At 38.2% G+C, this 22,930-nt stretch overlaps 1 protein-coding gene across 9 annotated transcripts; it reads right to left on the reverse strand.

The window, feature by feature from the left end:
• Positions 1-2,237: 2,237 nt before the first annotated feature.
• LOC148871767 (AT-hook motif nuclear-localized protein 28-like) lies at positions 2,238-22,613 on the reverse strand. 9 transcript variants are annotated; one of them, XM_088968548.1, is made up of 10 exons: positions 22,273-22,613; positions 22,112-22,158; positions 17,999-18,042; positions 17,536-17,655; positions 17,271-17,378; positions 16,985-17,185; positions 16,711-16,782; positions 16,479-16,557; positions 15,888-15,974; positions 2,238-3,245 (listed from the first exon to the last, which is right to left on the reverse strand). In XM_088968548.1, the coding sequence occupies exon 10, from the start codon at positions 3,205-3,207 to the stop codon at positions 2,371-2,373; it is 837 nt and encodes a 278-aa protein (XP_088824674.1). In that variant the 5' UTR covers positions 3,208-3,245; positions 15,888-15,974; positions 16,479-16,557; positions 16,711-16,782; positions 16,985-17,185; positions 17,271-17,378; positions 17,536-17,655; positions 17,999-18,042; positions 22,112-22,158; positions 22,273-22,613; the 3' UTR covers positions 2,238-2,370. The 9 variants fall into 9 exon arrangements, 4 of the variants coding, with proteins under 4 accessions (XP_088824674.1, XP_088824672.1, XP_088824671.1 ...); XM_088968546.1 differs by lacking the exon at positions 17,271-17,378 and having other exon boundaries at positions 16,985-17,219; XM_088968545.1 differs by having other exon boundaries at positions 22,112-22,611.
• Positions 22,614-22,930: the final 317 nt, after the last annotated feature.

The raw sequence follows: 22,930 nt of genomic DNA on the forward strand, positions 1-22,930 counted from the left end.
CTTCAAACACCCTTTTACACTTGCTTAACCAACATGTCTATAAATGTGTTCTCTTGAGCCCATGTCTAAATAAGTTGGCTAACATTGGCATCATCATATGTTGTATTACATTACTTACTCGTCACTAAACAAAATAGATTAAAAAAAATAAAAATAAAAAACAGGTTCAATTAATTAGTAGAAAGATATATCAAATTCAAGAACTAAGCCACAAAGTAAAAAAAGCTATCTGCTCTCGCCTCTTTGACGACCAGAGCTAAGCTCCAAAAAATTTCATATCGTTACGTCATCAAACTTATGGTGTGGGCCCAATCAATATCTGCCACGTCATTCCATTCGCTAATGAGGAGTTGACGTGTACGCTACCACGGCACTACCCCCATATAAATGCTCCGGTCCGGTCCTGGCCCTACCATCTAGACCCAAGGCAAAGTGAGCCGTAATCGGATCCATTAATATTTAGATCTGAAACCAACAACCGGACTCAGATCGAAGCGCTTAAAATGATTAAAAAAAAAAAGTAAAATATTTTACCCTAAAAAATCCTGAAAATGAATCGGTTCGGTTCAAGTACGTCGGATGTGTCCTTTCTAACTCCGAAATCCGAACTGAATCCATTGAAGGCAAGCGGTTTTGGCTTGGAATCCTCCTTTAAAGTTTAGACAATAGCACACGAGAAGCAGAAGGCAGGCTTGGCGTTGGCGATGGGAGAGTCAAAGTTTCGTCCACACTCGATCAGTCACCCGCATTAAATGCATTCCTTAGTTCAAACTTGGATGAATGACCGGACTGTCCGGATCAAGACCAACGTCGGAGTTAATGCTTACTCCGTACCATAAACATAAATTGGTCTCTCTCTCCCTCTGTATGTACTGCTGTGAATGCATCGGAGAATGTTGCCCACTCTAAGATCCCTCACCGTACGTTTTGCAAACAAACGGTCCAGATTCCAGAACCAAAGAACATAAAGCTTCCCTTTATCTTTAGTTGCTTGCAAAATTGTGGTTTCATTTGAATCTCTGATTCTGAGACTTCCACTTTGTTTTGGTTTGAATGATAGAAAGCTTGTGGGGCGATGCTGGCTTTGCTCAGATAACTGTGTAAATGCAGCAAGCAATCCAATCAGCACACGAAACGTGTAGGGAATCGCCTGTTTCCTACTGCAATACAGACCACGCGTGCACCCACTTGGACCAAGAAGTGAGAACCCAACCCTCTCACCTCCTGCAGGTCAGTCCCATCTTGAACCACTAGCTCTGCGCCATGACCATCCTCACAAGTCACAACCCCTTCTTCACAGTTTTCCCACTCTCTCACTCTCTCTCTCTCTCGTGAATAAGAAGAAGAAGAAGGAAACTGCTTCAAAAGAAAAGAAAATCTCTCTCTAATTATGGTGGATAAGGTTGAGAATCCAAAAGTCGTGCAAACCCCACTAGACAAGAGACCACCATGTAGTGGAAGTTGATCAGAATTTTGTCACTGTTGGGTGGGTAAGAGAATTCAGCATTCTCGCATCAAATATTAGATCATATAATATATAAAAATCTTCAGACAGATTTAACTGATGATTCAGAAGTACCAAACCCGGAATAACAGATCAGCGTATATATTTTAGTAAAATCGGAGAAGAGTAAACACACGAAGTCTTAATCTTGTTGGGCAATGATGCAGAACATTCAGAAGCAACATGCAGCTACTTATCATCCTATCAATCTTCTTTTCAGACTACCTGTTAGTTTCTGTATATATTGTTTCTCTCATCTTTTCTTTTTCAAGGACAACAAGCAAAGATCATTGCAAGTTCGGATTCTACCTTTCTCTATCTATTTCTGCTAGTCGTCTGTGTGAGTCTGTGCTGATTTGCTTGCTTCGAGGGTGGAGAATCGTCACTTCCCGAGGGGGGAGAGGAGGGGCTCAAGCCTGACATAGAATATCAGAACTGACAGTCTCATCAGACCATGAGTTGCACCACAGCAACTACCTACAGCTACAGCTACAGTACCACCAATACCCAGCTTCTCGAGAAGGAAATCAAAGCCGAAAAGAGACCCCTGAAAACTTTGTGAATGGGGTTAATAGAAAAATGAAGAGAAAAGACAAGAAAACTTGGAAACCCACAACAAATAGCATGAACTGTGAAAGCCAGAAAGGAAAACGGCTAGAATAAGACTGGAGAAACTCGAGAAATTAATGGAAGGCAGTTCTAAGTGAAACGATGGAAGCAAGAAGTGAGATGGCTAGTATAATATCGGAAGAGTTGGAAACGAAATAACTGTAGTATAATCTGACTGTAGATTGAGGCCAAAACTGAGGAAACCAAAAGATGGGTATCTCAGATTTCTCCTCTTCTATGAAGTTTCAGTTGCAGGTTTAGTAAGGAGGACGTGAGGTGGGAGGCCATGGCAAGACTTCAGGAGGGATCTGGCAATTCAATGGCGTTGGAGCTGCAATACTGTAAACGGCCATAGGCATGTTAGTTGTGCAAGAATCGCTGCTACCACTAACCAAATTTACAGGCTTGACGTCCTCGGTTTCTTCGTCGTCGCCTGGAAGACGGTGGAACGTAGGGTTAACAAATGAAGCTGCTACCAAAACTACCGTGCTCCCAGCAACAAGAGAGCCTGCAACTGTCCCTCCAAAGACCTGGGCATGGCCTCCTGCAAGAGAGATGGTAAAGGGAGGACAAGATTTGGACGTAGAAGAGGAAGTAGACGATGAAGACGAGGACCCAAGAAATGTGCCTGATAGTGAAACAATATGGAAAGGGCCGGTGAGAGTGAGTGTCGATGTGTGTGAGGCGGGATGCCGGAGCGTGACGTTGGCCACAGTGCCGGAGCCGCTGAGGATAGACACACCCACGTGTCGGCGACGAGCGAACTGTGAGACCATTTCGACGACGTCGGACCCGGAGGATACTTCGAGGACTACCGGTCTCATGGCGCACTCGCTGTCTCTTGTAATCACGATGGGCGGCTTGGGTTTGTTCTTTGAGCCCGGTGGTCGGCCTCTTGGCTTCCGAACAACCTCCACCATCGACCGAACATCACCCCCAGTTTTGTTGTTGTTGTGATTGATTTTCACCTTCGTGACTCCACCACCACCCATGAACGGTGTTCCGTTTCTCGCACTGTGTTCGTCATCTTCTTCTTCGGAGGTGTGACATTCCCGGGTTTGTGAGAGAGAGATCGCTCCTCCATAGTCGGCCATTGCTCAGAAATTCTTCTTCACTAGTTGATGTGTAAACTCTGAGAGAGATAAAAAGGAAGTTCAAAAACTACTTTTCAAAGGACTAAAATCAGCAAAGCAAGATAATCAGATAACAGCCCTGCTTTTATAATTGGTATACCTCTTTCCTGAGCTGTCGGATGCCTGAGAAACCAGGCGGGAAGGAAAGCGGGTCCCACACCGCTGCACGGATCTATTACTGCTTCGGTCACATCCTAAACTCTCTTCTATAGATTCTACTAGGTCACATCCTAAACTCTCTCGCTCTTAGTCCCTCCCTCCCCTCACGGGCCACGGCCCAACCGTTCTCTCTCATATGTTGGAGTTTGTCCAATGGGCTATACCATGGAGATGTCTTAAGAGTACTTGATTGATGGTATATCTTCCTTCCTAAGTTCTGCATTAATGTCCATTGTGATAGGATAGAAAGAAATTGTTTCGGAACTAACCATTATGTAATATGAGTCACCAACTTTTTATTAAAAATTAGAAGAATGGACCATATGAGATTCTTGAGTAGAGATCCATCAAACCACAACTAAAATACCCATAAATAATATATAAAAAAAAAATATATATATATATATATATTATAAAATATATTAATAAATATTAAATTTAATGTTAAAATAATGATATACATAAGAAGGTCCAAGGAGAATGGTGAGCTGAACCGAAGGGAGGAAGAAAGGTGGAAAGGATTTGGTCAACCCCCCTGGGTATTTTTGGTTACAGGGTGACTTGCGTTCAAATCACTTGTAGTGTATTTTTGTATTCATATGCATGGATACTGAATCAATTATATCGTATTGATATTTTAACTCTTGGTTGATATGTTGAATTTTTCTAGAGAGTACTAATGCAAGAATATTACAGTAGACATGTATTGTTAATGGGTTTAATTTACATTATATATAGTCTCCAAGGTTAATATGGGTTTAATTTAAATGCTTAGGAATTAACCCTAACCCCCCGCCTTAGTTACATGGAATTGGTTAGGTCCTAGACTATAAATAGCAATGCGAAGGGAGACACCTCTTTGCTCTTTTTAATATCATTTACACAATTTTAGATCTCTTTCGGCCACACAAACTCGCTTGAGAAATGCAAACAATCACAAGCACTTACAAACCTCAACCCAGCTACTTCAAATTCAAGAGAGAAAAAGAAGAGAAATAACTTCTTAATTCTCAACTTCTCAACTTTACACTTGGATTCAAGTTATTGAAGAAGACCAAACCATCACAAGAGGCCCTTCCTAGACAACATCCTTCACAACCAATCAAGCACAAAGCCCGAAATAAAGAAACTAAATTAGTAATTTGAGAGCACAAGAAGAAACACGCCAACGGCCTTGACCATTAACCAATTAAAGGTTGCTTATGTAATCTTTTTTTCTCCATTGTTGCTTATGCAATTAAGCAAAACCAAAGAGATTTCATTCCCATTCACTTTATTACAAAGATCTATTTTGTAATTTGTATCCATATTATTTTGTTAATTTGATACAGAAATTGATGTCAATAACTACGAATAGTTGAAACTGATGAATTGAATTTCTTAAGGTAATGATCTATATGAGTACATTCTGTTTTTGATAATGGAAAATAGTGTACTTTCTAGGGAAATGACAAATGATATCAATGTATTAAATGATAATAAATATATATCTATGGTACAAGTATAGGGTAGTTTGGATACAGGGCAAGTCCATTTCATGGTAATTGAATTTATCCCAATCATCACCCTTTTTCTATTATCTTATTATTATATGTACCCCACTTTTTTTATGCATGCAGCAGAAAAAACTTTATATCTCTTTATTGTCTACTATCAGTATCATGTGGCACGTGCTTTTTTCTCTTGTTTGGTCAATGGAGATGTTATTTACCCAAAGTAGGCAAATGCAAATGTTTGAAATGCTTTCCAAGAGAGAATTGGCTCTATGATTTAGGGCCACAAATGGATGAGATCAAATTGGATATAGGTATTACCAAATTTGATTTGTTTATATTTGCATTCAAATCAGATAATATCTATTAGATATATAGTGGACTTGAGGTGAATTCAGATTATAACCGGATATTAAATAATATAAATATATTGGACTATTAATGATTACAAAATTATATATTATTAATAAGATAAGATATGACTTTAATATTACATTCTATTAACAAAATAAAATGAAAATTACTTACATAAAGCTTGAACCTAGGACAATTTAGTGAAAATACAACAATGAGACCAACTTCAATGATAAATATAATGTAATTTATAAGTACATATAAGCATGGATATTTAAATTCAATCGAATCATATCGGATCAGATAGGGGTAGATTTATATTTGATCCAATTATAAATGGACCAAATTTAGATCACCCCTAATAGGATCGAATTCAAATTCTAATTTAGATCATTTACAGCCTTACTATGATTGTAGGAATCACTTTTAAGTAAGGCCGTGAATGTGTGGTATGTACTCTGATGTCTAAGGAATTAGTTAAACCAAAAAGGAAAAAAATGTAGATAAATAAGTGACTAAACCCCTAAGAAGGGGTTGTCTACATACCCTCCAATGAGGGATCAGGTCGTTGTTAGAAGAAGGACAAAGTGACAGATGGGTGAGATGGGAAAATGGGATAAGGCTAATATGGATGAGAAATGGACTGATATCAAGGTGATGGGGCAATAAATGGTTCCCAGCCCCTGAGAAGCTCCTATTTATAGCGGGTGCTCATTCCAAAAGTTTCTTAAATTTATGTTTTTCCTATTTTACCCTTGTACTTTAGAATGTTCTTTTTCACATTTAAAACATGTGGATGAATATCTTTCTAGAATTATTTTATTAATTACATGTTTATTTCAATTCTTGAATATGCTTAATTAGATTTATTTGTAGAATGTTCATTGCACATGTTTATGTTTATTCTTACTCAAGAATTCTCTTTTAGTTTCTAGAATATTCATCCCTTAATTGGTTGTGCTGAAATATTTAGCACTTATATTCAATCAATAAAATGAGTCGAATTGACCGAGATTTGGTTGGTATTGTCGCAGTTGTCGATCCATATTGCTACTCAGGTTGATCCCCTTACACTAAGAATTGATTCTTTAAACTTCAAAATAGAATAATTTTTTGCTCAAAACTTATTCTTCAAATAGTGATTCTTTGGAGTATAATTTTAACCAAATTAACATAGCCTTAACAACTCATTGCTTTGAAGAGAGAGAGATATCATGTAATCTAATTCTCTATCAACTTTCAAATTCCTTTTTGGATTTATGATATTCTAAATTTTATCTGACATATTTGCAAATTTGCAAGTAATAGGGTATATGCATATTTTTCATTAATTCATTGTCTATCATTTTTAAATATATTTATTAGATACACATATAGACTAGGACCCAAAAAATTAAGCACAATAACTAGGATAATCATGGGTTGGGCTAAGGCTGACTTTTCATGGGAGTAATTTAAGCCCAAGTGCTCATAAAAAACCAGAAAACCAAAAAAATCGAATCAGATCCAATGGAATTGAATAAAAAATCTAATTAACTGAACTGATCGATTTGGTTTCGGTTAACCAATATCAAAAAACAACGGTTGAACCGACTAGTGTATATATTTCATGCATATTATATATGCTTTTCATATATGTTGGGTTGGGTTGGGTGTGGGTTGAGTACCAACTCACCCATATTGACTCACTAACCCATTTGCCACCCATGTCTATGGGTTAAAGAGGGTTACAACCCACTTTGACCCTGACCCACCCTAACCCACCCATTTGACCCTCTAATTCAATTATTCAAATTAGACCCTTCTTTTTTTACCTTTTCTTGATTCCAATTGCATAAAAGCATATGGCTACATATTTAAACTAGAAAAACCGAAAAACATAAATAATCAATTTTTTAAATGAAAATAAAAGCATAAAAAACACAATAAGTGGCAAAAAATTTATATTTCCTGTAAAACATCAGAAAGTGTAGAGAAAAACTTAGAAAATAAAAAATGAATAAAAATATAAAAGAGAAATTGTAAAAAATATAGAAAACTAAAGAAAATGCCAAAAATTGCATGAAAGTATAAAAATTGTAGGAAACAAAAAAAAAACATACGAAAGATTTGTAGGGAAATACCAAAAATGCACAAATTTATAGAAATTACTATAAAATATGAATGATAAAAATTTCAGAAAATATATTTTTCAGACAAAAAAAATCAAAAATCAAAAATAATAAATATAAATAAAACAATAAAAACTCAAAATTTTATATATTTCAACTAAAAACAATAACCACAAGAAAAATATGCAAAAAATGATAACAAAAATTTCTAGAAATTATATACCTTTGGTAGAAATAGAAAATTATAGAAAACACATAGAATGATAATTTTTTCAAAAAATATATGTTTCAGCCAAAGATTAGAATTAGAATTGATGAATCAATTTTTTAGTCATGTATCAATTTTTTGTGCTAAGTACCTCGTCATTTGGTCTGAGCTAGGGGCAGATTAGGTGCCGAGTTAACTAGGTCGAGCTGGGCAGGTTAGGTGCCGAACTGACTGGGTCGAGTTAGGCAAGTTAGGTGACGAGCTGACCAGAGTGTCAAGCTACCTATTAGTTGTCGAGCTGACCAGAGTGTTGAGCTGCCTATTAGTTGTCGAGCTGACTAGAGGGTCGAGCTGCCTGGTGGCGAGCTAGATTGATTGTTGAGCTTCGTAGTTCTTTAGGGACCTACAAGGAACCAATGTCAGAGGACCCGGGGTGTCTAACCCAGCGAGGTTGCTCCGATGCTTAAGTCAGTACTCTCACAGTAGACTGCAAGCTAAAAATCACAAAGTATGAGAGCTAGAATATGCTTATTTGCCCCCCCCATGCCATTGGGGTTGGTGCTTTTATATAGGCATTGTTTGGCGTAGGCTTCACGCATCATATCCGAGATTTCTGAGAAGTCGTCTAAGTGGTCCGAGATTCCCTAAGGTAACTGCCATGCAGGTTTACCATCCTTCAGATCGTTCAGCACGTGGGCCAACTTCCAAGGATCATGGGAGTGTTTGGATATGCATGTCGAAATTGTCATCGAGCACATCTCGCAGGCCGCCAGGTCGGCACCTGGGCCAGGACGCCAATTTGCACCTAGGCTAGGCCGTCAGGCTACGCCAATGCTAGGCTACCAACTCGCGCTTATGCCAGGTTGCCAGCTCGCGCCAAGGCCAGGCCGCTAGGTCGCGCCTGTGCCAGGCTGCCAGTTCGCGCTAGGGCCAAGCCGCCAGGTCAAGCCTGTGCCACGCCGCCAAGTGGGACACCATCAACTTGGCTAAGGCAAGTTGTTGCCAAAGTGGCTCTAGGTGTCACCTAGTTGTTCCGAAGTGCCATGTGTCACAATATCATTGGAGGGTCAAATCCGCCCTCATCATTTTCCCCCACTCCTGAGCTGAAAATAACTCGACGAAGGGAGTAGATTGCTCCTTTTGGCCTGAAATGACTAATTCGATGAGCTCATAAGCGTCGATTCAATTCCTTTGGCTCTGGGAGTGACTCACAGTCCACTCTCCTTACCTTTGATTTTGCCCATGCTAAAGAGGCGACTAGGTCTTATGTGGTGCCGAAGCCTTTGCCAATTCGGCACTTTAACCCTTAGGCTCTAAGAGCAACTCGGACTTATGTGCCCATGCCGAAATCTTTTATCAATTCGCCAGGTCACACCTGGGCCAAGCCGCCAAGTCACACCTAGGCTAGGCCGCCAGGTCGCACCTAGACCAGGCCTCCAATTCGCACCCGGGCCAGGCTTGCCAGGTCAACGCCTTAGAGCCACGACTATGCTGCATCAGCCTCGTTAGTGACATCGGTTACCCACTCCTATAAGAAATTATTAAGAGCTCAACCTACGAGGGCAACACTACTAATTTTAGGTCACCATCTCGTACGGGAGTCTTGGAAGGCTCAATCGGAAAGGGCGTCCATGTAGTTTGTTGGTCGCCTACTCCCACATAAACCACAAAGTGCTCATCTTTGTAGAGGGTACCTCGCAAAGAGGATTAATGGGGCTTTATCCAAGTTGAAATAAAGTTGGTAGAACTGCTTAGTCTGTTGGCCATCAACTTCCTACATAATCTTTGAGTTCATAAAAATAGAAACTAAAAAGTGAGAGCTTTTAGTATAAATTAACTTTCTGGAAGAAGATGACTTAACCTTTCGGAAGATGAAACCTTAGCTTTTTGTAATATTTCCCACAGACGACGCCAATTGATGAATCAATTTTTTGGTCATGTATCAATTTTTTATGCTAAGTACCTCGTCATTTGGTCTGAACTGGGGTAACCCTCGACCCAACCCCACCTAACCCTTTTTCCCTGACCCTAATGGGTCGAGTGATCCATCTTGACCCACCATTAGAATGGGTGGATCAAGTGGGTTGGGGTCAAAATTGCCAACTCTATATGTTAGTTATAATATAATATATTACACATATATTTCTAGTATTTATATTATATAGTTATATATATTTATTCATAACATATATTATATACTAAAAAACTAAAAAAATTGAAGAATCAACTCAGTTAAAAACTAAACCCATGAATCAGTTAATCAGTTAGTTTTGGTTTGATTTCGGTTTGCAATTTTCCAAAAAACTGAAAAATTGGTAGAATTTAAAAAGAAGTCTACAATTAAGTGAACCATGAACACCTTTTGCTCTGCTCAAGCCCTTGCCTGCACCCTGATGGGTTAAAAAGAGAACAAAAATCAGGACCAATTGGATAAGTGGTCAGGCCCATGTTATTCGATCGGGTCAACCCACTCAACCAATAAGGTTCCATTACCCTTATGTTTAAGAGTTCTTTAATCCAAATTTTATTAAGAGGAAAAGGATATGAATGTCATAAAAATAAAGTAACAAATACCATAAGTGACAATATTTTTTTAATGAGATATCTTTGCTTCTTAGTAATATATTTTGCTTTTGAGCTATAAAATACTGAGGGAGTGGTAATTAATCGGTGAGTTGGTGATCCATTTTCCCAATAACACCATCTCGAGCCCCACATCGTTTAAGTGATAAAATTGAAACGTAGAGAAATGGTCCAAAAATTCTTGACTATTTCCATCTTTTTCAGATTTTTGGAGAAATTCACATTGTTTCTTCTTTTTTTTTTTTTTCAATCAACTATTACCAACTTCTGTTCATGATGTTGGATGAAAATCCGATCCTTCTTGTTGGTTCCTAAAGGATAATGCTGACTTGTTTTTGTTCTTCCCCTTGGCCAAGCTCATTCTGTTGTCTCAACATTCACCAACTAAAACCCCAATAGCTTCATTACAACCCAGTGACTGTAATCTGAAACTAATAACCACCAGAGTAACATCTCTATCATAATACTCCTGTTCCAACAAGTTCTCTTCCCTGATTGTAATAGACATGTAATATTCATGTTCACGGAAAGGCAGTCACATGACCTCTCTCCATCTGTTTGTCAATATGATCTTCCACCTCAACCACCAGACAACGCCGAGATTAGTTCTCAAGGCTTGTGCTGAAACAAATAATTACCCACTTGCATTGCACACACATGCTCTATTGACAAAGCTACAGAGTTTGCGATCGGACACAGTTGTTGATACTCGTTTGGTTAAGCTGTTTTATGCATTGGTTAAGATTGCATATACAGAATGCGGCTGGAACCAGAAATTGTTGTTTACACTTTCATGATGGTGGATTATACAGGTGATTTCAAAGAAATATTGAGGGTGTTCATAAATGATGGGAATTGAAGTTAGGTTCTTAATGATCTCTTGTTTAACTTTCTGTTTTAAGTGCCTCCGAAGGGGATTCCTTTTTGTTTTGAAGAACAACAAAAATGAGTGCATAGCAAAAATATTTTAGCTCCTTTCATTTTTTGGTAACATGTAGCTCTTATCATGGCAATTCAAGGTTATGTTCTTAATGAGCATGCAACAGAAACACCGGTTTGTTTTATGAAGCTCTATAGATGGGAATGGAGCCAAAGGAAGCAACATTTGTTTCAATTGTGGTACGAGTAGAGGGTTTAAATCTAGGAAAGCAGCTTCATGCCCAAGATATTAGGTATGGAACTACGGATTTTCTGCATTTGGTAGTGCTTATGTTACAAATTCACTAATCATGATGTGAACAGAGTTCAGTTCTTAACATGACCCAGTCCTTGTCTTCAATCAAGTTCATTCCTCTAACATGGTTTTGTTATTATCTTTGGCTTTCCTCAAAATGGCAAAAGTGAATATGTTTTTAACATTTACACCCTCATGTTGGAAAAACTAGCAAAAAGTAACCCCTAAGCATTGATTCTAGATTTTCCAATGCCCTATGCTCATCTGTGAATGTTGTTGTAGTTGAGAAGGGAGAACTATTCATGCTCAGATTTCCAAGTAAAACAATCATATTGGATCTGAAGTTAATTAGAAGACTGTTTGTAAGTCAAAAAAATGGTGGTTTGGGTGTGGGGCGTTTAGAAGAAAGAAATCTAGCCTTTCTTGGGAAGTGGCACTGGAAATTAAAAGAAGAGCATAATGTTTTCTTGGCTCCTGCAATTTGCAGTATCTTTGGTGAAAGTGCTTCAGGCATGGGTAGCTCCCATCTAAGCCATTGTTGCTCAGCTAGTCACCCTTGGAAAGGTATCATCCAATCCTTGCCTTTTTTTTCTCGAACTTCATTCAGTTCACTTAGGGGATGGTAACCTCATCAAGTTCTAAATTGATCTATGGTTGAGTCATCAACCCCTTTGTGTTGTTTCTTCCCAAGTCTTTTCAATCTCATCTTAAACAAGCAATAAGCCTTAGTCTCCTCTGTTAGACAGTTTTGTATGCCCTTAGCTTCAATCAAAATTGATGTACTTTATGAGTTTATTGTAAATGAATAAAAGTGCATATTTGATTCATGTTCCCTTGGTATGTTTCTGTGTAATACCCTTAAACTAGACACTTATTGATACTCGTGTTAGTTTAGAAAGTTCACAGCCAGTGGGTCGGTTTGAGGAGACCTATCCTGACAAGGCTGACACTGTGGTGCCATCAAGTCGGTTGAGGTGGCTTATCTCAGCTACCGGGGTGAGACCCCAGGCACATACAGTGTGGGACTAATTGAATCCTTGAACTGGACCAGATTTCCAGTATTGCCCTGGACCTTGGAGATTGATGGGAAAAACTAGAAAGTTACACCCGACCCCTAGACTCGATTATGATACTGCACTAGGTGTCGGATCGGTCTGTCTTTGATGTACCAATCAGTGAGATCCTTAGCGGGGGTCAAAACCTGGGTATGTTGGGACAATCCGAGAATTCATCTGAGTGGGTGATCATAGTGACAGGATCAGCCCCTTTGTCGGACAAAGGTAATGATCGGGGATGAGCTCTCACTGTTGGAAACCAAGACTGCCGGCAGCCGATTTCAACCATTGAAATTTGTTTTGCAAAGTATATTTTATGAGATATAAAAGTATATACATTATGGTTTCTAAAATGTTTGCAAAAGGTTTTAATTCCCGGGATCCATATAAGTGGAGAGTGCAACACTGTTCCTTGCAGCCGAGGGAGAGGTCCTCTCTTGTCGGGCAGTGTATGATCATTATGGGCTGAGAGGTTAAGTGTAAGACCATTGAGGATAATACCTGATGGGCTAATCTTGCATCTGCCCACAGTCCTGGGTGTTACAAGGTGGCTTGGCCCAGGGACCACTTAGGGTAAGTGTTGGGCCCATAGAGCCCATTTGATGGGTTTCAGGGGGTGCACTGTCTTAACAGTGTATTCGACCAGGCCTTGTAACAAAGACTAGGCCGAACCCATGTGGCTGATGTGTAGATCAATGCTTGGGTCCCACGCCATACAAGGAAGCCCAACTGGGCAGCAGTTAGGAAGGTTAAGTGAGCACATAAGCTTGATGGGCCTAAAGCCCATTTCGAACTGGGCTATTTATTTAGTTAATTAAAGGGGCGAATTCTGAGATGGATTAGCAGATAGGATAGGGTCTTAATCCTATCCACTCAGAGAGTCCAGATCTGAATGTGATTCAGATCTAGAAACCTCCTAATGGTATTAGGATAAAGCTAATCTAATTTGCAGATAAGATAAGGGTTTATCCTTATCACTAGAAGAGAAGGCTGATCCAAATATGATTTGGATAAGCACCTCCTAATGGGATTAGGAGCTGATCTTTTCAAGTTAACAAAAGGAGGGGGCAGCAGCCTTGAGAGAGAGAGAACAAGAAACACATCAGATCCTCTTTAGTGCTGAAATCAAGAAGAGAGAATTCTGCAGCCTGCGAATACTCTCTCTTGCCGCCTCCCTACTCTTGCCGCCCTGTTTGCTAGTTCGATCTCCAGCTGTGGGAGAAGTCAAGATTGGATCTTGACATCAGTTCTTTGAGAAAAGATTGAAAAGGAAGCTGTGCTCACGTTCCATTCTACTGTTTCTTGCGAAGGACAGAGTTTTTGGGGAAGAACACTGCTGATTCTGCTCCATCCTGCACTGCGCCATCTTCAGTGGGAGCAGTCTTTGGATCCTTCCTTGGGCGTGAACACCTTCGTTGGGAGATATTACTTCTCCGTATCAGGTATTATTCTCTCCCATTCCTTTTGGTTCAGATCTGGTTCAGTTTAAGGTTCAAGATTTATCCTTGAAAATATGATTTTCTAAATAGGGAATGTGATTCCCAGTTGAAGGGAGAGAAAAATTTTTGAAATTCGCCCCTTATTTCGCAATCTTTGGGCGTCCATGTGATGGATCTCTCATCCCTTTCATCCTCAATTCTTACCTATGATGTAAATGGCTTTTCCCACAACTTTAACTTTTGTAGAAATTGATCTATGGTTGAGTCATCAACCCCTTTGTGTTGTTTCTTCCCAAGTCTTTTCAATCTCATCTTAAACAAGCAATAAGCCTTAGTCTCCTCAATTCTTACCTATGATGTAAATGGCTTCTCCCACAACTTTAACTTTTGTAGAAATTTGACTGAGCAGGAAATCACAAATGTCTCTGCTTTAACCTCCCTTGGCAAAGTTTTCTTATCCCTTCACTCCAAATGGTAGCACTCCCTCCTCCCTTCCCTGAGAAAAAGGTTTGGATCCCCTTAGTCTCCTTATTTATTTGGGAGGCGACCCTTGAGTGCATCAACACCTATGCCCTTTTTCAGAAGAGAAGGAAAGGAAAACTATACATTTCCCCTCTTGTGTGCTTCCTTTGCCAAGAGAAGTGTGGCAATACCTTCGACATTTACTCATGAACTATAAAGTGACTGGATAAATATGCCAATTCTTGCTAGGTTTCTGTTGGAATTGCAACTACTATTGAGTCCCCCCTAATAGCATGCACGAGTTCTTAGTTCAACAAAAAGGAAATTTTGGGGGGAAAAGAGGAAGGGTGTTTACAAAAGCTCTTATCCATGCTGTGTCATGTGGGGAATCTGGGAAGAGAGGAATAAGAGTCTTTGAGAATAGTAGCTCCCCAGTGGACAATCTCAAAAGACACATCCTTTTTTGAGTACACTCATGGCCACTCAATAGCAAGCTCTGCTCTAGTATATGCCAATCCGTCGGTATAGGTATATTATCCATCGGTATAGCCCTAAACAAGCTACTCCGACAGTCACCCGAAGCATCCGGTAAGATAGCATCGGTATAGGTCTATACCGATGGATAAAATCCGTCAGTATAAGGTGTAGACACCTATACCGACGATTTACTAAACCGTTGGTATAGGTTCAGGCTATACCAACACAAGTAGTCCGTCAGTATAGGTTCAGGTTATAGCAACACAGTTAGCCCGTCGGTATAGGTTCAAGCTATACCAACACAAGTAGTCCGTCAGTATAGGTTCAGGCCATACCAACGGAAGTAGTCCGTCGGTATAGGTGCAGGATATACCAACGGACATAGTCCGTCAGTATAGGTGTTTTTTTTATATTTCCCTACAATCTTGTGAAGCTTTAAAAGCTTGTACATAAAAGTCCAAAATAGATAGTTGTAGTTGCATGAAAAATCCCAAAAGTTTCCAGAAACAAAATAAATAATCTAGAACTACAAATGAAATGTTATACTCATTCCATTCAGTTTTCTTTTCAAGTAAAATCAACACTTTCTAACTGCATTAAAAGGTTAACTAAAAACAATCAAATAGAGAGGCAAAGAGAGAATCAAAGAGAGGACTTGAACCAGACAATACTAAACAAAAGCTCCTAATGAACTGTACTTGTACATAAAATCAACATCTAGGGTTTGAATACCTATAAAAGCATGTAAAAAGTTAGAATAAGCTACATTGATCGATGGAACCTACAAACAAAACCAGATAGTAAAATAAAGAGCTAGGGTAATTTAAGGGAGAGAGAAAGAGAGAGAGAGAGAGAAAGACTCCCTTGAGCCACTACATGTCTTTCTTGGATTTCAAGAGCCATTGTCATTATAATTGCTTGAAAGTTTGATTCCAACTGCTAGGATTATCTAAAATCAACACAATATTATTCAAAATTTCTTCATTACCTAATTGGAATGATTAATGTCAATCATCTAATAAAGAGATTTATTTAGGAGTAGCTCACCAATAAAATTAATACACAAAAATATCACAGCCAAAGCCATTAAAGCGAACTACAGGCATCAAGTAATAAACTATTTTACCTGATTCCCACGACTATCTTGAATCACCTTCTATCAACCTTCTGATGTATTTTGGAAGTGGAACTTGCTTTCAAGAGCTAAATGAACCTGTAAATATGCAACAATAGTTATTTTAATATGAGTCACAAGATATGAAGTGGAGGAATTTGCAGTTAAACCAACTCACAGATATGAAACCATGGCACAATTTCAAATAAAGATAGGATAAGGGAAAATTGGAAAATTTGGCACAATTGGGGTTTAAGATCAAAGGAAAGGTGGAAAAGAAAGATAGGACAATGGAATCAGAACTAGGGGTAATTAGGATTTAGGTGGGCTTAGGTTTAATTTGATTCATGACCTCCCCTAGGTGGAAAGATTTGGTTCAGATGTGATCTATGATTTCTAAAACCATAGAGCAATGCCACATTCACAAACGACAAAATAATTTCAATTTGTAGCATCAAGATTGACACAATTACCCATGTAAGAAATGAGAGATGTATTTGGAGGGAAAACAATCAAAGGGTGACTCAATTTCAAACATCAATCATGTTGAGAAAAGCAACTGCCAATCAAGAGGATCTCCATGTCCAATTTGTCAATTTGTACCTCTTCACCAAGAGAAAACGTTCTGTCTTTCTGAAACAGCTAGTGTATGCCTCCACCCATAAAAGATCTGTACCACTTTCTGCTAAGAAGCCCAGCAACGATCATGAAAAATTAAAGGAAAACAAAACCATACTTCATATTGACCACATCTACCTCAAATGAGAAGTCAAAGAAAAAAGAAAGAAAAAAAAAAAGTCATGGAGCTCAATATTCTAGCCCAACAGGAATGTACCTATTAATTTGGAAATTTTACTTGCACTAGAGAGCAGTGATCAACATTATCACCAACACCAACTTGCCCAAACTGTTTAAGATAAGGAAAACATTAAAAACAACCAACCAACATTTGTAAGGGAGAAAAAGAATGGTCAACTGAAGCAGGTAATGCATGAACAAATTAAACTCTGAGAAGTCTGAAATATACATTTTTGAATGGCTTTAATTAGCTAGCAAAATGAAATCTGACAGCTTCTAATAGGTACATAACAGTCCTAATTTTCACTTACCCAAGGAATCTTTTCAAGCATGCTAACCCCATCTCTTGATCTCTCTCTTTCTCCTCCCACACCAGAAGAAAATAAAAATCCTCCTCCACAATCCAAATTCCAACAGTAATGGAGATACCATTTACCAGAGAAAGTCCCATCACCCTTCATCCCAGATGCAGACTTTGTTAATGGTTGTGCACACCACTGAATTAGGTATTCCTGCCCCGAATTCAGACAACCTGTTGGATACTGCCTGAATTTAAGATTTGATAAACAGAGACAAATCAGGAAGGTGAAATCTTACACTCAATTGCTATAGATCCAAAATAGGTGGCTGATAATGAAGAAAGGGAACCAAGGAAACCACCCACCCATTGGTATACATGCAACACCAACAACATAAACACCTACACTAAATTAAATAAAAAGAAAAGAAAAATAAATAATAAGCACATCGATAATCTATTTGGAAATAGTATTCTACAAAATTAGCTTATGGAAGTTTTGATCTAAAATCACCTAATTTTTTTATTTCTAAAGAGATCAAAGGAAAAAACAAAAAACAAAACCTTGAGGCCTTATCAAGTCTGGAGCCACTACAACCGCTGGAACCATTGGAAGATCAGCAGGGAGATCTTTAAAATGTTGGTGCAACCAAAACATTAGAATTGAGAGGATGGGGTGAAGCCCTGTATCCACGACAGAGAATAAGGAACCAAGGAAACCACCCATTGGTATACATGCAACACAAACTTCTATCCCAATTAAGTAATAAGCACATCAATAATCTATTTGGAAATAGCAAGCCCAACCAGAGTGTTTACCAGTGCACCACTCAAAGCACTCCCTACTTTGGTCTTCTCTGACCTTTGACTACAAAGTCCCCCAAGGCCCAAATCAAACCAAAGTTAAACAGAGAGAGAGAGAGAGGAAAAATATATATCACGAATTGGCAGAATCAAAATCCCAAACACCAATGCTGATCTGATATAAATACCTAAAATTTCTAGAACAAAATGGGAAGAAGTGCACCTGTGAAGATGCAATCTTGAACTCATCAGGTGCTCTTCTTATCACTGTCATCAATAAGAAAAAGTAAATGCCAAATACAGAAGCAAATTAAACTGGTACATAATGCAAACACACCAAAGACACAAATTAATAGCTCCACCTGGAGGTGGGGATAGATTCCATATAGTTTAGCAAAACAAGGGGCATTAAGAAATCTTAAATGAGGTGATTAACAGAGGCTATCATAAATTGCCACCCCTACTTGCAACCTGCTACATGACATGGGTGGGTTAGATGTATTGGGCCATAAATTGCCACCCCTACTTGAAGTTAACTTTGGCAACTTTATGCCATCAACAAATCCATCAAAAACTTCATACCATCATCAATTCTGAACCCTGTCAATAAACCATCATCTTAAATTCTGAATCTACAAAGTTGTCCATGACATGGTAAATGTTTATAGATTCTCTAGTTTTCCTAGTTGTTTGAATGCTGAAACTTAAGCTTTATCAACTTGAGTGCTATGAACAAAAAATAGATTTTACGATTGATTTTATTTCAACTTTTGTATTTGCTAAGTTCCTTCTTATCTTTTAATGCAGGGAAACAATCCAGCATGCTTGCGTGAATTTTTATTGCCAATTCTCTGTAACAACTCACCATCTGGAAATCCTAGATTACAGGTTAATATCTGTTTGTGGAATGAGTAGTTTCCAATCTGATGCTATTTCTTTTCCTTTTCTCTAATGAAGATCTATTGGTTCCAAAGACACCACCTACCTAAGGCCCCAGAATTGACAGGGCAAGCCAGTCAAAGACAAGTTAAATGACACCCTCACTAGGAAGGAAAGAAGAAGAAAGATCCAACCCCACAGGCTGGTAGAAAGCAATAAATTGCCACCACCCGATCAAAGAATCAACTAAGATACTTTAGAGGTTTCCGCCTGTTTCAACAAGCAATCAGAATGACAAAAACCAAATCAGCCTAGAAAATATCCTCTTCTATTATGGAAGACTGAAGTATTTCTTCCTTCCCAAATCCCTTAGACAATAGCATATATAATCCATCTTAATGACAATTCCATAATCAAAGAAAGAAACTAAGTTTTTCCCAACTTCTATTCCAATGACAGTTCCATAATCTACAGGTATTTCATTTTTGGGTCAATTTCAGCTTCATAGAGTAGTTATCTATTTTGCACATGTCATAGGAATATATTTAACGAGTCCAAGAATCAGTGGGCTGATAAACATGAGAATGCAGGTTATGTCTGAGAGAGGCCACTTTGTGTTAATAATGCCAAAAGCTAAGTCCAAGAATTAGTGGGCTGACAAGCTGAGAGAGCACCAGCTTAGGCTGCATCACTGCTGTCATAGGAATAGATTCAATGAGTCCATAAATCCATGGACCCGTTCCTTCTCCAATACTCCATTCTCTCTCATCAGGTCAAGTGTATTTGCAACCAAAGGCATTTTTAGTGAACCATGGGTGTTGGTCATACCTTCAGTAAAAACATGTGCTCTAAGATAATAGCTGGTATCTCAGGACCTTTTAGATAGAGTACAGATACATCTGAAGAAGCTGGTGGGCAAACTTGCCATCAGTGTTGGCAAAATGACAGAGGTAGAGTAATCTGGTGTCTGAAAGATAAGAGGGGATACTGTGATAGCTGCATTGCTAAGTGGTAAGGGTGCATAGAAGTTACTCAGTTGAAGTGTAAGAAACTTGGTATCCCACCTGGTTAACTGTATGTTTAATGGTTTCTGTGGTTACATTATAGGTATCCTGACATATCATATGAGGAGATCCAGAGGGTATGCCCTGCATGCCATGGGTCTTGTAATTGTAAAGCATGCTTACGTGGAGACAATTTGATAAAGGTATGACATTCAATGGTTTAGCCCTTTGAATAAGTTGTTCTGGGGTTAAACATACTAATTAATAGTTTGGACGGTTTCTTGTTGCTGAAATTCCTTTCATCTTGGCTTCATGAAATGTTTATCTCTAGCTTCAATTGAGATGGCATAGCCCTTGGTCAAATATTTATGATATTTGCATCTGATTGTAGGTTAGGATACGGGACATAGTTGTGCAAGATAAGTTGCAATATCTCCACTATCTATTGTCCTCAGTTCTTCCTGTAATCAAGTAGATCCACTCAGAGCAATGTTCTGAAATGGAGATTGAAACCAAGCTACAGGTGTAGCCTATGTTCTGTTTGAGCTTTAAATATAACCAAAATTATCATGTTTTTTCCTTAAGAAAATTTTCAAATGCATGGAAGATTATTATCAACATTTGATCATGATTGTAGGTCTTTTATTGATCTTATTTTTTTGTTTTCTTCCTATTCTTTTTGTATGCTTTTGTTTCCTTTTTCTGTGTGCCAGTTCTTTACTGCTTTTTGGACAGCCTGTAGCTACAGCTCTTGATTTCTTATTCATAATGATTTTTATTTTTTTTTTATGGACACATGAAAATTTTATTGATATAAAGAAAAAAAGAATTAGTTATAAACTTATAATGCACAAGTGGAAATGTGCTATCTATCAAAAAAATAAAAAGTGGAAATGTGCCAAAGCACACCTTACCCAATTTTTTTGAGAAAAAGGTTACTTTCATTAACAAGTAAGAAAATGCAGGTTAATCTGAGTGTAGCCACTTGTATAAAAGATGCCTAAGGTTATGTCCTTATCTAATCCACCCCTCCCAAGACCTTACCTAGTTGGGACCAACATTGGGTAATGGCCTTTTTTCTTTATCAAGTTAACTTGGAACTGAGTTAGAAGTTATGACTGAATATATTTAGATGAGTAAGATTGGATTCTACATGATACCAAGTTCTAGAAAAAATGCCTATTAGAACCAAAATACTTAAAATAGAAATTTAAAAGAGAACCTTTAAGTGGTTACATAGTATATCTTAGTTAGTAACTTGGTATATTTAGTGTTCAGATCCATTTCCCTTGCATGAGAGCTTCATTTCAATAAAAGAAAGGCAGCAGGACAAGACTTAAAAAAAAAATAGCTATTTGAGTCTGGGTCCCAGATCCTTGAAGTCTGAGTTAGGGGATCTGAATGTAGAATGTTGTAGCTCTTCTAACCTCTGGCAAGGGAGACCTTTTGAGCATTAACCTCTAGCCCATCTGTGGCTTGGTCTGGAGAATGTACCATATATAGCTCAAGCATGTAAATGGAGCTGGTCTTAAGGATACCCTTTAACAATTTCAGAACTGTGGCAAATTTACCAGAAAATGTGGATGACTACTAATACATCTATAGAGACAGGGAGAGTATGTATTTTATTAGTAAAAATGGTCAAAATATTGTATTTTTCCTAAAGTATAGGCTCAAGTCTCATTGGAGTTATTTAAAGTCATTTTTATTGATGAAATATTATATGAAAAATCATTCTAAACTCATTCTATTAATAATTAATATACTGAACACTTTTCTAGTTCAGTTTATTATAGTATTCAGTGTTCAACTTCAATACATATCCCATGGTTAGGATTTGATTCAAATCCAAATATAAATGCATTGAATTTGAATCTGGGTATATATAACCTGTTCTGATGCATTTAGTATACCCTATTTGAATCCAAACAATTTGTAGCCCTAATTGGATTTGACTAAATTGCTCAGCTTTTAAGCTTATGCCATAAAGAGTATAGAGAATACATAAACTTTAAATCTTCAGAGTCAAATAACATTATAGTATGTACCAAGATCAAAATTTTGCAACATATCAGTGACCCATCAATACGCAAAATTTTCATTCTCTGGGGTTTTTGACCCATTTCAGGGGTTTTTGACCCATTATAGTATACAGCCCAATATAGAAGTAAGATCCTTGTACAACAAATTTCAATACGCAAAAAAAAAAAGTATATCTTATGTGGTTGGTAATTCTGCGCAAAAGAAAAACCCAAGCTTACGTAAAATCCAACTACTAAGAGAGTTGGTTGACTAACCAACCATTCTTAGACACAAATGTAATTGGCTGACTAGGAACAAAATAACAACTAGTATAATTTTCATTCGAGATAGAGGAACAAAATAAAAAATAAAAACAAAAAAATAAAAAAACAGAGGAATGCGAATGAGACAGCAAGAGAGAAGTTTAGTACCTCCTTGGAAAATCGAAGTTGTCCTTTAGAATTCCTCAGTACTTAGACTAACAGAGTAGCACTTACCAAAGAAGTCAGAGCATACACGGTGGCAATAATGAAGAAACCATAACAAATAGAGAAAAAGAGACAGCATAGATAGGAAAGAGAGAGAGATTTACCTGTGAACCAAATGTTGTGAATGTGTCTGAGAGAGAAACCGCAAAAGATAGAGAGCATTACTGATGCGTAACCATGTGTGAGAGAGATAGAGATAGAGAGAGCGTGAGTGCGAGAGAGAGAGAGAGAGAGAGCGAGAGAAAGAGAGAAACGACTGAGCAAGAGAGAGCGAGAGAGGGATGATTGGGAGCGAAGGAGAGTGAGAGAGGGACGACAGAGAGAAAAGAAAAAAAGGAGAGAGATGATTGAGTGAGAGAAAAAAGAGAGAGAGAGAGAGAGCGAGAGAGGGGGGGCGGGAGAGGCGCGAATGAAAGAGTCCAAAAACACACAAATTCCCTCACGCGCCATTTCTTTTTTTTTTTCATTTTAACTTTTATGCTATACCGACGGAATATTCCGTCGGTATAGAAAATTGCCATATGACGTCGGTATAAATTTTTAAGATCCGTCGATATAGATATCTTTCCCCGACGGACTCTAACCCGTCGGTACATGTAGACCTACACCGACGGTTATTTTCCATCAGTGAAAATAGCCGTTGGTATTTGGCAATTTTCTTGTAGTGTAATGATCTGGATAGAAACATTTTTGAGATCCTAAACTCTTCTCATATGGTGCCTCGACCTAGAATTATATTACTACCCAGACCTGCTACAGCCT

This window comes from Nelumbo lutea, chromosome 2 (genome assembly GCF_056320005.1).
Source record: "Nelumbo lutea isolate HS-2025 chromosome 2, American lotus-T2T, whole genome shotgun sequence".
Classification (NCBI taxonomy): domain Eukaryota; kingdom Viridiplantae; phylum Streptophyta; class Magnoliopsida; order Proteales; family Nelumbonaceae; genus Nelumbo; species Nelumbo lutea.